The sequence below is a fragment of the Chiroxiphia lanceolata genome, chromosome 3 (assembly GCF_009829145.1).
Source record: "Chiroxiphia lanceolata isolate bChiLan1 chromosome 3, bChiLan1.pri, whole genome shotgun sequence".
In the NCBI taxonomy this organism is placed as follows: Eukaryota; Metazoa; Chordata; class Aves; order Passeriformes; family Pipridae; genus Chiroxiphia; species Chiroxiphia lanceolata.
Window position 1 is genome coordinate 3,617,578 of NC_045639.1, and position 15,154 is coordinate 3,632,731.

Below are 15,154 nucleotides of genomic sequence, written 5' to 3' on the forward strand. Positions count from 1 at the left end.
GCGAAGCGCGGCTGTAACCCGGTGCAGAGGAGGGTCCGCGGGGTCCCGGCCCGGGGGGAGGGAAGCGGGGGAGGGCGGCCGCACTTACTCTCATTTAACACCTCCAGCAGCTCGGCGCAGCTCTCACACATTGTTCATTAACAGCAGCAGCCGCCGCCGCCGCCTCCTCCCGACCATTGATTGATCCGCTCGGTGCTGCTGATTGATGATTGATGGGGGCCGGGGCGGGGGTCACCGGGGGGGAGGGGAGGGAGGGGGCGGGAAGGAATGGGAAGAGAAGGGGAGGGGGGGGAGAGGCAGGGGCCGGTCTGGGATCCGGGGCGGCTGATCAATGCAAATGAGCCTGTGGCGGCGGCGGCGGCGGCAGCGGGGAGGAGGAGGAGGAGGAGGAGAAGCCGAGTCACTCACTGGCTCCCAGGGACTCCACGCGCCGCCATTTTGCTGAGGGGGAAGGAGGAGGAGGAGGGGACGGGAGCGAAGGGGGGGACGGGGCGCTCGGGCGCCGCTCGGCAGTTTCCGACCAGGCAGGAGGAGGCGAAGGTGGCCGAGTCCCTCCTCCTCCCTTTTCCCTCTCGCCCCGCCTTCCCACCGCGGCTCCGAGCGGCGGGATGGCGAGCGGGGAGGAGGGGGAAAGGGGGCGGGAGGGTAAAATGGCGGCGGCGGCGGTTGGGCGCGCGCCCGGCGAAGGGCGGGAAGCGCCTCTCCCTGCCCTCTTCCCTTCTCCCTGCCCTCTTCCCGCCTCCCGCGGCCGGGAATCTCCGCCAGGAACGCGCACACGCCGCCGCTGTGACAGGGAACGGGGTGGGGGGAGCGGCTTCTCCTGCCCGCCCCTTCCTTCGGTGCCTGGAGCCGCGCTCGCCGCTGCCCGGGCTGCCTCAGGGACCTCCCACCTGAAGGGAGCGCTTAGCCCGCCAGCTCCATAGAGAGGAAGCTCTGTGCTTCCAGGCGGTTTTCCAGGTCTTCGGGATGGTTTGTTGGCGTTTTCCGCCGTCGGAACGCGGGACGGAAGAGCTGCCGCCATATCTCCTTCCCGCCCAGCCCGGCTGAGGGGAGCGGGGGCACCTGTGGGCACCGGACCGCGAAAATGAGCGTTTGAAGGGCTACGGTAGCGTTTTCTGCTAATAATTAATTTATTTTTACCTCCTATAGTTTTCCAGCCTGCTTTCCTCCCTCCCCCCTCCCCTGCTTGGACAGTGATTTATTCTGCCCGGTGTCTAATGGTACGTAGGGTATCTGTGACTTGCTGGAAATAGCCCTTTTTTTCATTAAAAGATACGGTCTGTCTCAAAAAATAAACGCAAAACTTTAGTTGAAGATATATAATTTATGCTGATTACAACCAGTTCACTCTTCTCTTGGGCGCGTTTTGAACAAGGTTTCGTACCCGTGGATTACAAATCTTAAGGCGAACAGCTGTTTTCCATTAAAAAAGGGAAAAAAAAAAAAAAACATCTTTTTTTTTTTCCCCATCTCTTAATCCTGCTCCCTCGCCCAGGTGCACGGAATTGGAATATGGATCACATGACAGATCGCGGCTGGTTTTTCTCCCCAGAGGAGGCAATTCACCAGTATTAAGTGCTAATTTTTATTTCTGTAGTACCACCCAGTGGTGAGTCCGTGTGTTACTCCCAGCCCTTCTATTTGACTGACTCGTACATAGGATTAAGAAAACAAATCTATTAATAGCCGCAATGCAGATGCCATATAGTTCGGGAGAAAGTTAAAATAAAATCGCCAAAGGAGGGGGGAAAGAAAGAAAGAAAAAAAAACCCAAACAAAACTGGTTTGAGTTCTTCGGTGGCCGTCCTATTTTTTTCAATTTACAATAAGCCAGATGTCACTGGAGAAATGCAGTTCTGGGTTTAATTCCATGTGCGTGTTTATCCAGGCTGGTAACACCGTGGAGGTTGAGTATATAATCTCCCACTCCAGAACTTGAGGCATCAGTTGTTAAACTAATTCCACTGCTGTTTAAAAATAAAGAGACGATTTACTGTAAACAACAGCTCCAACTACTGTGGAAGTCAGGAACGTACTAGAATGATCTGTCATTTAGACTTCTTGTCGCTTACTTGTTTTTGAAATACTTTCCAAGTTGGGTTTATCATCAAGGATAGCTATTCCTAAATACTCCCTCCTAAAATTTCCTTTTACTAATTTAAACAAGTGTAGAAAATTGAGTGTCCACATGAGGCACAGATTCCTTATCTGTTACCTTATTCACATGTTAATGCAAGTGTCTTTCAGATTTCTGAGAATAACAAAGGGTACTAATAAGAGAAGAGGAAGACTGTGAGTAAAAAAATAAAAACTTCCCTCACCTTTTTACTGATCTTTCTCATTGGCTGTAACTTATATAGTCATGGTCTTTTCTAACAATGTATTTTCTACTGAGAGAAATCTAACCAGCACTAGCTAGTTAGTTATTAAAGTAATTAGTTACATAAATGGTTATTATTATTATGGAGATTTAGTTAATAACTAACCGGTTTAGTTATTAAAATGACACAGGTATACCAGAGCCTGTAGGGCCTTTTTTGGTTGTGATCTCTTCCAGATAGCTTGAAAACTCCTATAATGAAAAAAAAACAAAAGAGCAGTCCAGAATATTACAATTATCATGTTCTGCTCATGCCTGAATTAAGGTAGTGACCACCTTTCTCTTCTACAGCAATTCCAAAGCCTGAGATCCATCAAAAGGTGGCTCAGAGGGATTCATGTTGTGCACGTATGTTAGTTTTAGTAGATTTTGTGCTGCCTTACCTTTTGTGTCCAGATCATTTGTTATCATAGAAAAACCTCATTCCACAATCTGCATAATCTGATTTGAATTGACTTCCTGCTTTTTCTTCCTTGTGCAGGCCCTGCAGTAACTTTAACAACAGAATCAAAGTGAACTGTCAAAAACACCTTAAAAGATGGTTTTCCTGACAAATCAGCTCTTTGATCCGAGAGCAGCAGCACCAGAGTCAGCAGAAGGAAAGGGCCTTCTGGAGCGTGGTGTCACATGCCAAGCTCAAGGAGCACAACAGAAGAGCATTGGGTGACCTTGAGTCACTCCTGCTTTTGTGCAGAATGGAATATTGAAAGCAACATTCCTTTTACTGCACACAATTTGGTTTTGGGTTTTTTTTTTCCTAACTAGAGATTTTAACCTGAGAATAAATTGCACAAGAACTGTAACTGCCTGATGAGTGATCATCAGCCTCCTGCTCTCCTGTGCTTTGCTTTCTGCTGACCTTTCTTCTCTCCCTGTGCCATTCCAGCAAGGTTGTTTTATCCCCAGGAGGCCTCTTCCCTTCCCTTGACTGTGAAGCTCCTCGAGGATCTGGAAATATTTGCTCTGGTAAAGTGCCAGCACTGCTCTAGAGGAGTAACTGGGAGAAATGAGAGACATGGGCAAAACTAAAATTCTTTAATCCAAATTTAGGACTGGATTAAGAGTTTGAGAACATACACTTTCCAAAATTCATGTCCCAGCACTGAACTAAAAATCCTGTTTTTCTTTAACATCAAGATGGAGTCCAGTTATATCTGTGACCTCGAGGCTGGAATGTTGCTGGAAATCAGTGGAAGCCACATGTAAGTTAACCCACTTTTAAAGTTTCAGCACTTGACTTTCGTTGCTCTCTTAGCATTTTCAGCTTTTTAACAAGCTTCTCATTTAACTAGACCCCGAGAAGCCAAATTCAATTAATTTGATTTACCCCAAATAGTAGAGAATATACTCAGAATTCAGCTGCATTAGGCCAAAAATGCATCATGGAAGTACAGAAAAGGCATTTTTGAGCATGAGAGTGCCACCAGCATCTGAACCACCTTACCAGAGTCCAGGCAGCTTCTGCTGGACATTGGGACCATGAAAGTCTATAAACTTCAAAACTCAGGCAATATTTAAAAAGACTTAAGATTTAAAATGTGTTCACAACAAAAAAAACCCAGACCACTTGGTGCATGTTGATGGGGCACCTGGAAGAGATATTCCAGTGTATCTTTTAGGGAAAAGTCCTGTTTGGTTTTTAACTTATAAATAAAAGTGAAAAATCTGAGTGTGTTGTTTTTATTCATACCCTTAACTTCCCAAATATTCCTCCTCGATCCCATTGACAGCACAAACAGGGAGTGAGAAACACACAGAGACCAACAGCAGCACAGGGGGCAGGTTTGGACATGTGAACTCTGGGATTTTGTGTGCTTTAGGTAATTCAGGTGCACTGTGAATCCCTCCACTGGAATGGCCAGGCCTTTTCCCAAGGGAATCCTGCTGATCCTAATGGGCAGGATTGGACAGTGAAGGATCTCCTGAAGCTGAAAGTCCAAAATAAGTTCAGCCTCAAGAACTCAATGCAGAGGTGCCTTCCTGAAGGGAGGGGCGTATTTTTTCCTTATTTTCTGACCCAAAATAGTTTTTCCAGAGCCATCTCCAGCATTTCAGTTTGGAGGCAAACCCAGGAAGTGGGGAGAAAGGGAGTAAGTTTAGACATACCTTCCAGCAAATCCCAACAGCACCCCAGGAGTCTGGGATCAGCAATAATCATTTATCTGGTGCTGAAGGGACTGTGGGACACACTGGCCCCTCATCACAGCACCGAGGCAAGTCCCTTACCTCGGGCAACCTCTTCATGCATCATTTTCAGCATCTTTTCCTCATTTTTCCCCCCCCTTGAGCTCAAGTTTTCTTGCTTTTCCAGTGCCAAGAAATCTCAGAAGTAACTAAAGCCTTCCTGGAGAGATGAGCGTTTCTAAAGCCTTTTTTTTTTTTTTTTTGCATAAATATTAGCTTTATTGGAAAATAGTTCACTTAAACCAATCAGATTAACACACACCAAATTATTCTAGTTTAAAAAAAAAAAAAAAAAACCAAAACCAACTAACCTAAAATGCTTTGGAAGAGAATCTGCTTCAGTTACAGTAGCAAACACATCATGGCAGCCTGAAACAAGGTGTCTCCAGCAGCTGACAATCAATTCATGTAAACACAGAAAACACCCCCAAATATTCGTATTTATCAATGTACCTGGAGTACACAGAACTGGTTTTCTGTAAAATCTGTATAGAAATATGCACAAAACATTGGTTTACATATAATTACAAGTTATGTAGATGTTTATATGATGGTTCATGCTTTTTATCCATATATTTCGATTTACAGGGTGTGCATTAGAACTAGAACTTCCTTAGATGTACATTGTAATTTTTTCTCCCCCCTCCCCCCCACATTCAGGATAACTGCACTGGAAATATGCACACACACAAGTCAAATCTTTAATGGTATCCAGAACTCTGCAATAAGCTGCATTTTTATAGCAGCTGCAGAGATCAGGGAAAGGCACCAATTTTCTTAACAAGACAAGACCACAGTTAAATTTTTAGATCTAAAAAGGGAAGCAAAACCTAAGATTAAAATGTTGGTAACTTAGACAATCCATAAAGTATCAAAATAATGCAACAACTCTTCTCTGAATCAACATAAAAATACATTTTGGGTTTGTTGAGAGTTTCGGTCACGTTTAATTCTTCAGTGGACAACCCGACCATGAGCCCCAGACCAACTTCAACCTTTAAGGAAGGAACATGTCTAACTTTATTACCTGTATGGATTTGTTCCAAAGTGTTTGGAATGCACTGTGAATGCCACCACACATCAGAACCAGTTCAGTGCTCAGTTCTGTGACTCACTGATTAATCTGATGTCATGCTATGAGTGGGCTTTATTTCCATTTTATTTCCATTTTAATAACCTTTTCTTACTTCTCTGCACAGCTTTTGATAATCTGTAGCTCTGACACTGCAACTCAGCTGGTCACGAGCCCTTTCATGTCCTTCCCACACGTGTCCTTTAACAGTACTTCAAATATTTCACTTTAAACTGCCCATTAAAGACAATGTGGCCTTCACAGGGCGGAACAAAAAGCTCCACATGACGGGAAGACATGGAAAACCTTTAATGAGGAGCTTTAAGGAGAGAAAGAAATGAGTTTTGTAACTATTAACAGCTTTGGCAGGCTGTACTCTTTAAGTGCCAGCCATACTGGGTTTGAGGAACTTTCTCTCCAAGGATCAAGTGCCAGCTCACACCACGTCCGAGGGCCTTCCCGGGGCCAGCGCCGTAAAACACACGGAGAGATGGTCACCAACACAAACTTGGGACTGGAAACGTTCCGGTCACAGCTAAAAATCCTACAGGAACACTGCTAACTCATGCACCCCTACTGCAAAAAGGAACATACAGCACAAAGTTAACTATGGTACCCAAACTGACAGCAAACACCTCCACGCCTGCCCGGCCTCGGTTTACAGCTCTCGGGGAATGGCCACACTCGGCATCGTAGGAACAATCTGGAGATTGGAGACCAAACCGGTGGGAAAAACTTTGGGAGAGCTCGACATCAACTGTTAGAAAACAGAGACAGGACATTACAGAGATGGGGAAGCCACGACTGCACACAACCTCAGTGTTCACACTGCGTCATAAATCTGTGAAAATCATTTAACTACAAAACTTTAGGTAGAAAAATAACTGTAGATCTTGTCTACACGTGTTATTCACACGGACTATTATTAACTGCTTAGTCAAGATACAGTGCAATGCCTCTTTGAAATAAACTGCAAAGAGTCCAGAGAGAGAAAGAGCAAGAGTACCTCATTCATTCCTGGCATTTCAGAGTAACGGAGTATGGAATATTTATCCATGGAGGTAAGTCAGAACAGCTACTGTACTTCCAAATGGAGCCCAACTTTAGTTCACGTTCACTTCAAGCACAGCCAAAGTCCTTGAGATGAGGCAAGCCAGAAGCAAGTCTATCTAGACCTCAAGGAACTTCTCCTACACCTTCAAATACAAATCTTTAAATATGATCACAGCATTTTCATCCAATAAAAGAATAAGCCGAAGAAAGAAAAATAAATGTAAACCAAGTTTATTTTGCTTTTAAGTAGTGTTCTTTAAGCACTACAGCATGGTAAACAATGTAAATTAGTATAAGTCATCTCAAAAGCCAGTTTTTTTGTTTTGTTTTTTTTTTTTTTATTTTATGAGTTGTTAAAAAGATGCAGCCTATTCTAACAGGATAAATATTTTAACCATTTCACTTCGAGTTAATGAAGGCTCACAAATGAGCAACACTCCTCATTGAGGAAAACAAAAAGCTGTTGTCGACAAAGCGACAGCACACACACAAAAACAAAAGAACTGTGTAAAAATAACTAACTGTACTGTGTTCCCATACTCTTCAGAAGTTGCTTTACAATGGGATGATATGCACATGATCTTGCTGCAAACTTGCCATACAACTTGCAAATACACGTAGCCTACAGCCTTACCACTCGGTCCAAAAAGCTGCTAACTGCTCAGAACAAAGGCAGCACTAGAATCCTCTGCTGAACAATGAATTCAATCTGCTTTACTCTTCACCTTTTCTCCTAGACTGCAGGACAGACTAGAAAGAAAAACCGAATTTAAAAAAAAAAAAAAAAAAATTCGATACTCTTACAGGAAATTGGATTATTTTGCAATATAGTCTTTTACAAGGTAACGTTTTGCCTATTTTTTTTTCCCCTTAGCCACAAAATGGGCATGAAGTAATTACTTTGAAAATGCCTTAATTTTCAACTTCATGCAAATCTAAATAAAGATGACCAAACAAAAGCTTAAACAATGGAAGGATATTTCACAGAAAATTTCTTATACAAAAAACACATAAGAAAAAAGGGCCACTAGGTGACATTTTAATTTACAAATTGGCATCATTTTGGTCAACAAATATCCAAGTGCTGTTTTCTTCTATCACAACAAAGTAGCTGTACAGAAGGAAAACTGCAAAACTTGTTTTATTTTTGTTTTTAATCGCACATCTCCTCAGGAATTTCATGTGGATTAAGGATGCCGGGTACAGACATCTGAAGTTTATGTTTCTCCTCTTGAGCCTGTCGAAGGGCTGTTTCTCTCTCCTCTAAGAATAAGTCTGATGTGTCTTCACCTGCAAATTCCTGTATAATTGACAGAAAAACATTAGTTTATTGTGCAATGCCTTTAGGCAGAGTTATGAGCTTCCAAAATGACACGGGAAACATCTTCCCATCCCCTGTTTGCTTGCATTTCTGTTCCTAAGGTCAGAATTAATAGAAAGCAATGCAAAATAATTGAAGATTCTCACCATGTGTTACAGAAGGGGATGCTACAGTTAGCCAGCATTTGGGGCAGAATCATGACAGTTAAAGCAGAATCATTACAACTGTGAAACACCTGCCAATTGTCATCTCAAAACTAATTCAAAACTCTTTCCTACAGTCTTAGAATTCCAGCATCTTTAGAAAAATAAAGGCATAGCATCACTGCAACAAATTTCAAAACTGGTCCAATTTCCAAGCAGAACTGAAACAAAATCTGGTTAAAAATCAACTTATAACCCGTTTGAGTAAGTTCTGCAGTTGTCTTAGACACTGGAATTGTGTGTGCAGCATAAAATACAAGTGATGATGTTTAAGCCCAATTTATAAAATTAAATCCCACCGAAAGAGATTCCATGGAACACCATAAACCATTGGACAGAGTTCTCACTGCATTTTAAAAAGCTGCAAAAAAGTTGTATCTCTATGCAAACACGGAATGAACGCTGTCCAACCGCTTTCCAACAAAATCCTGCTGAAAACTGGTTTCAACTCCTTGAAAAAAAGCACACCCAACATACCTTGATTTGGACCAGGAAATCCCTTAGGTGTTCCTTGAAGGCAGGAATATCCTGGTTTAAACTGAACAGTCCTGTTACGAACAGCTTCACCTGGGCACTGACACAAACACAGCCATTAGTATCCTGAGGTGGAAGAGCCCACTTGGAAGCACCAATGAATCATGGCAGACTTACTCTTGCAGGTGAGGAAATGCAGACTTGAGGAGATTGGCCACATACTCCTGGATAAACATTTGGTTGTTCACTGGATTCCCAGGGTTTAGGGGAGTACTGATCTTTCCCTCTTCTACCAAGTTGAACATGTAGGCCAGGATTGACGCATGCATTGTCAAACCTGCAGGGATCAGAGCCAGGCACGCGGGGATTAATTCCCAACAGGATGTGCTCCGTTATTTGATGTTCAGGAGGATGGTTTTCCATCCCCTGCCTCCCCCCCAGAGGCACATTCCTACCTGCGGTGTGCGAGGTGTCCGTCACCACGGAGAAGATGTGCTGGAGGATGTCGCAGAAATACGTCTGGTAGAAGCTCTGGGCAGCCGTCTCCTCCTGGGCAACGTTCTGGAGTAGAGTATAAAGGATCTGAAGTCCTGGAAAAGAGGTGTTTAAAAAAAAAAAAAAAACAACCACACTTAAGTTACCAGCTGACCAATATTCAAACAGCTGTAGGATTTTGGCCTTTCCCAAAATGACACAAATACGCCGAGAAATTCTAGTTGGCACCAAAAAGCCCAGCACGGCATGTGAGGGCTCTGCTGGGCACTAGAGGGCACTGCTGCCCTGACACGGCCCTCCCCTGCAGCTGCATTAGCATATCATTAGCAAAAAGGGCAAATCACAGCACTTAATGAGGGAAACCCTCTGCCCAGCGTCTGCTAATTAAGCAAGGGAAGATGTTTTAATGTCCAGATTTACACAGAAACTTAAATAACTTTCCCAGCTGAAACACAACTGAACAGCATCTTCTCCAATCACTAAAAAAAAAAAAACAACTCAGTGGTTTCACAGGTTTTTTTGTAGCACCAGTTTGAACTGGGGCATTCATTCAGCCACTTCAGAAGAGTGCAAGCAGACACTGTAACACTGCTCCCTTCCAGCTACAGGAATGAAACAGCAACCAAGTATCTCAGCCCATTCATGGATACCTGGCTGACACCTTGGAGCTGAGAGAGAGGAATATTATTCTTGTGCAAATCACGTGACTGATATGCCAAGTTTGACTAAAGAAAACAGCATTCTACCAGGAAGTACCTGATCTGCATCAAACACTGCCATTTACCTGTATCTGCAACGTTTCTCATTGTATGTTTGAAAGCCCAAATAATAGAATCCAGAACAAGTTTGAACTGTGCAGGTGGAATGGCCAGGAAGGCTGGGAAGCAGTGAGAATTTACAGCCTGGAGCAGCAAGAAGAAGTTTGTTCTATGTTCAGGATATTCTTCAAAGTCCTACAAAGAGAAGGGGAAAGAAAAGTCAAGTCTCCTGAAGTTCCATCTGAAGATCTTCTGTTAAGCAGAGCAAGCCAGTAGCTTGACACAGAACAGCACTGACATCCCAGGTTTAAATTCAAAGCAAAGGTTACAGTTCTCTGAGTTTTTCCCCACCAAAGCTTAGCAAGACCATCTTCTACAGTGACACAACACTGAAAGGCTGAGCCACAGTGTGGCAGGGCACAGCCTCAGTCACTGCTCAGGCCACAGACACCACACAGAGAGACCCAACCCTGGTTAGGCACCTAAACTGCCACAGGGGTCCAATTTCTGGTTACACCCTGCTGGCAAAGTAGCACTAATTCAGTGGTGGTGCTCAACTGCTGTGCAAATACATCTGGCACAAGGACTGCATCAGTGAGGAAATACTCAACATGTCTGATCAGTGCTTGTGTTCATAAACTTAGAAGATTTATGGATTCTAGCAGTTAGTCCTACACTGACATTTGACTGTAGCACAGTCCTCCTTCCAGGCAAGGCCCCAGAAAAATTATTGATGATTTGAGCAGAAATTTCATCAAATTCAACTTCGTGACTGGCAAAAAACCAGGGAGGTGATTCACGAGACACCAGTATGGAAATGATATTCCAGGGGAGCTGCCTTGTCCCGAGCTGAAACATAAATACCTTGTTGATCATGTTTAATGTGCACTCAAAGACAGCATCGAAGATCTGAGGTATTTCAGCAGTGATGTGCCCCCCCAGCTTGTTGACAATGATGGCCATGGTGCTGAGCACCTCGGGCTCCCGCGCCGCAGGCACGTTCCGCTGGTAGTCGATGAGAACTGCATCCAACAACGGAGGAACAAAGTTTTCAGCTACCTAATTGGAAGAGTAAACCGTGGTTATGCAGTGCAGCTACGGAGCAAAGGCTCCAGCACGCGGTTCCTAAGGGAAAGGGTTGCCTGGAACTCAACGGGGAAGCTGAAATACGTTCCCATCCTCTGTATCCACCTTCCCACAGGGCTCTTAAACCTCTTTGATTCCCTCCAAGATCACCCTCAGCTAAAAACTGAAGTATCTCAAACATAGCTAAGCTTACCTCTCCTTTCTATTTTACAGACCTCCTGAAACAAGTTCTCCTGTGACCAACTGGTTCAATCAACAGAACACAAACCAGAGCTCTTCCCAATTCCGCCTTAGGAGTTATTTGTACAAAATGCATCTACTTACCATCTGTGGATCATTGGACCTGCTCACCCAGCCAGAAATTAGTTTTAGAGTTTCCCTTTTTACAGTCCTCATACTTCTAATCAAGGGCTGCTTTGTTACCATTTCACCTGGAAAATTTTAAAGCTTCAGTTAATTGTGTGAGGTGTGAAAAAAAAAAAAACAAAAATAGAAGATGAGGCTGACATTAACAGAACTGAGAATGCTTGATTTTTATATCCAAATTAAAAAGACTGTTAAAGGCTTCCTTTGTCTTTAATCTTCACCAATTGTAAAAACATGCTCTGAGGTAACTGCATTCCCAGCAGTTGCTGGCCAAGGAGAACACCAGGCCTACAGCCCCAGCAACTGCTTCCTAAAATTCACTGTGTCTGACAAGGACAAATTCTGGCCATTAGAGCTGCTGAATGAAAATGTATTGATTTCTCAGCCACTTTTCTCCTGAATTCTGAGAATCTGCTTCAAGGTAAAGCAGCTGCTCCGTTTCCAAGTTCCATTTAACATTCCCATTTCCAGGTATCATCGTCTGCACCGGCCTGAGAAACGCTCAGAACACAGAACTCAACAACTGACTCATTTAATCTCGTAATGAACCACCACAGAAGCACCTTCTGCTGAGACACCACAGGCCCTTATTTATCTGGTAAAAATAGCTATGTGAGGTAATTGATAATTCCTCCTCTGTGACTGAAAGCCTGATTTATCCTGACTTTCGAGGCCTCTTCACTCACAATTCTGCAACGCAGCTCGGGAGCAGCAGAGTCTGGTACAAAACCTGCCAACAGCTTCTGAGGAAATGGCTGAGATTCTATTTACAGAGAGGCTTTTAACACTCAAAAATCAGAGTCAGCTCCAAGAACACACACTACTTGGTCTCAGCAAGATGCCTATTAATTCTAAGTAAGCATCTCCACTGTTCTCAATCTTCCTTAAACCTTCTCATTCAGAGATGTTTTTTCCTCCCTCTAAAACTGGGAGTTCTTTATTTCAATAAAACGACTGGTTAACAAAGAGATTGAAGCAAGCACTTTCAATTCTTTTCTACTATCCCAAACAGTAAATCCAAACAGTGACAATAACCTAATTGGAATGTACTTTGAAACCTGATGGCAGACACTGCTTACCCCCCATTTTCAGGAAGAACCTGGAATTTCTTACCATTAGCCTGAATAGCTGCAGAAATATTTTCACTTAGGCACTTGTACACATTCAGCATATCTAAATAAATTCTTCCAAGCTGAATCACAAAGGGGTGGCCAACTGCTTTACACGCTCTCACATTGGTTTTCAGAATGCTACCAAGCTGCTTGACTGTTTCAGGATCCTTTAGGATATCAACATTCTGTTAAAAAAAATTAAGAGTTAATCTGGGTTAGTGCACAACTGCACTGTGGCTTTCAACATAAAGGCCTGAAGTTGAAACAATTTATCTTATACACTGCCTTAAAGAATACATCATTGACATTCATGGACTTTACATACATATATATATATATATACATATATATATACATATATGTGTATATATATATATACATATATATATATACATATACTGCTCTTTATTTCATGGCACTTGCCAGTATCTACAGAGTCAGGATAACACTTGAAATTATTTAATTCTGCTCATCTGCAGAAGTATTTTTGCTGCAGTGGTACAAGCATTACTCTAGTTACAGAAAGGGAAAAAACCCTAAGGAGATTAAGAAGAAGGTGAAAACCAAAGTGGTCCAAAGGAAATGCAGTGGAAATGGTCTTTTTTTAAGAGGGAAGTCAGAGTAGGAAAAGCAACTCAAGCTCGCTGAAGTTTCAGGCTCTTAATTAGATTAACTGCAAATGGATTGTCTCTTGTGCAGTGTCAAGACTGCTGTTCTTTAAGTATTTTGGAAGGCTGAAAGAGATGGAATGTAAAAGTAAGAAGTAAAGACGTGCTTTACAGTATTTTTAGCATTATAACTTTCTTGTTGTCCAAAAAGAAAACCCACTCAGCCAGGTGAAAGGCCTTTAAAAATCTACTGGAAAAAAAAAAAATCTACCCTGTGCACTAACAAAAAACTGTGCTTTCAATCAGATTTAAATAAATATTTTGTCATTTAAGTCTCCTCTCTCAAAACAGAACTTTCATTGTCACGTCAGTGACTGTTTTTAGCCATCACGTCGTGAAGTCCAGCCCAGTTCTGTGCACTTCATGTGAAAACATGCAAAAATAAACATTTAGCAGCTTTTCACCTGAACATGGAAGACATTTAGAACTTCTGAGCTCACCTTTGTTGCCTGTTGGATGATGCTGTCCCACACCTGGTTGGGCAGCAACATGTACTTTTCTATCAGGTGCTCCTGCACAGTCTGGTCTGTCTGTGCCCCGATCATGTATCCCACTGCTTCGTAAAACGTGTGCACCTGGGGGGGGAAAGCAGCAGCACAGCAAGCAGGGAGGTTAAAAAGGTTAAAAAGGAGGGAGAAAAAACTTTAAACATAGCCAGACATGTTTAAAAACTGGCTTCCATTGCTCCTGGAAGTGCTTTTTTCCAGATGCCAGATCCACTCTGCCCAAAGTTTCAGTACGTTATTGCAACGTCTCAGTGAGTGTCACATGTGAACACTATTCTCACTTCCAGGACACATTTCCCCTTTCCTTTTGGATTGGTCCTCACCCCCTCCTTCAAAAATACAACCACTGTCCAAATATACTGTTATAGTATAGTACTGCTCCTTCCCAAAGCAGAAGCACTAAGTTAGATTTGATGTCTTCTTTTCAGGTTAAAATATTCCAGAACTCAAAAATTCCAACTGAACAACACTTTAATTCCACTTCCAAGCGTTTCCAAGTAACATCTCAAAGCAACCTGTGCTATTTGTCCCCTAACAAAAACCCAAGGAATATAATTCATGACTGGAAAAACCCCTGCCTTTCCCTAAGAAGCACCTTTCCATCAGTCTTTAGGAATCACCCACGCCACTGAACCAAAACATACCTGCTGTGGCTGAAGGTCACAGATGATTGTGTTGATGTTGTTCAAGATTTCATCAATAAATGGCATCACCTCTCCCACCTGCACCTGGACAAAATGCCGGCGGCATTTCTGTGCTATTTTGATGAAGGTATCACAAGCCATGTCCTGGACACCATCGTGGGTTTCTAAATCAAATCAAGGCAGTTATTGCTTTGTATTTTCTCCCCTATACATGTCCATGTATAGGCATCTTTTTTTTAATAATTATACCAACAAATGAGAAAAAAAATCAGGTAATTACCATGCATAAATTCAAACAGCTTGTTGACTACTGTCTTCAAGAATTTCCAGTGAGCTCTCAAAAACCGAGGGTATTGACCTACTATATACATAATATTTGATGCAATAATGGCTTTATTGTCCTTTCCTCGCTTTTGTTCACACAGTCCCAGGAGATCCTGCAACACAACAGATTCTTGGTTTCCTCCTCAAGTTTGTCCAGTTCAATTAAAAGCACTTTAAGCATAAAATCCTCTAAGGAGCTACATTAAAGTGGTTGCCATAATCGAGTTCAAAACCCAAATTAAGAAATAAAAAATAAACAAACAACCAAGTGGTTTAAGATTGGGGTGATGAAATCATTTCAGTTTCAGGCAAACCCAGATCACTATATTTTGAACTACAGAATCTCCCTTTTACGTATAACTAAAGATTCCTTCAGGGGGGACTTCCACAAGCCTCACAGTCCTCAGTACTGTCTAAGTGGTTGATATCAATAAAATACACACTTCACGTCAAACAGAAGATATTAAACTAAATCTTCTGTATGAATTCAGATGACCTGTTAAAGGTC

At 42.7% G+C, this 15,154-nt stretch overlaps 2 protein-coding genes and 1 long non-coding RNA gene across 13 annotated transcripts in view; 1 reads left to right on the plus strand and 2 right to left on the minus strand.

Annotated features, from left to right (window-relative positions):
* USP34 (ubiquitin specific peptidase 34) overlaps window positions 1-527 on the minus strand; it is a 107,949-nt gene extending 107,422 nt beyond the window's left edge. For all 9 annotated transcript variants that reach the window (XM_032682353.1, XM_032682354.1, XM_032682346.1 and 6 more), the window contains exon 1: window positions 89-527. In XM_032682353.1, the coding sequence (XP_032538244.1) occupies window positions 89-131 (43 nt within the window). In that variant the 5' untranslated portion in view covers window positions 132-527. The remainder of the gene's footprint in view (window positions 1-88) is intronic.
* Window positions 296-4,049, plus strand: LOC116784124. Its single transcript, XR_004355963.1, has 2 exons — window positions 296-1,105; window positions 2,862-4,049. It is a non-coding gene; the product is annotated as an uncharacterized LOC116784124 (long non-coding RNA).
* Window positions 4,050-6,904: 2,855 nt separating this feature from the next.
* XPO1 (exportin 1) overlaps window positions 6,905-15,154 on the minus strand; it is a 33,920-nt gene continuing 25,670 nt past the window's right edge. For all 3 annotated transcript variants that reach the window (XM_032682355.1, XM_032682357.1, XM_032682356.1), the window contains exons 15-25: window positions 14,603-14,759; window positions 14,323-14,486; window positions 13,613-13,747; window positions 12,506-12,689; window positions 11,351-11,457; window positions 10,805-10,999; window positions 9,967-10,135; window positions 9,143-9,277; window positions 8,865-9,024; window positions 8,691-8,787; window positions 6,905-7,989 (exon numbers count right to left, since the gene is read on the minus strand). In XM_032682355.1, the coding sequence (XP_032538246.1) occupies window positions 7,843-7,989; window positions 8,691-8,787; window positions 8,865-9,024; window positions 9,143-9,277; window positions 9,967-10,135; window positions 10,805-10,999; window positions 11,351-11,457; window positions 12,506-12,689; window positions 13,613-13,747; window positions 14,323-14,486; window positions 14,603-14,759 (1,650 nt within the window). In that variant the 3' untranslated portion in view covers window positions 6,905-7,842. The remainder of the gene's footprint in view (window positions 7,990-8,690; window positions 8,788-8,864; window positions 9,025-9,142; window positions 9,278-9,966; window positions 10,136-10,804; window positions 11,000-11,350; window positions 11,458-12,505; window positions 12,690-13,612; window positions 13,748-14,322; window positions 14,487-14,602; window positions 14,760-15,154) is intronic.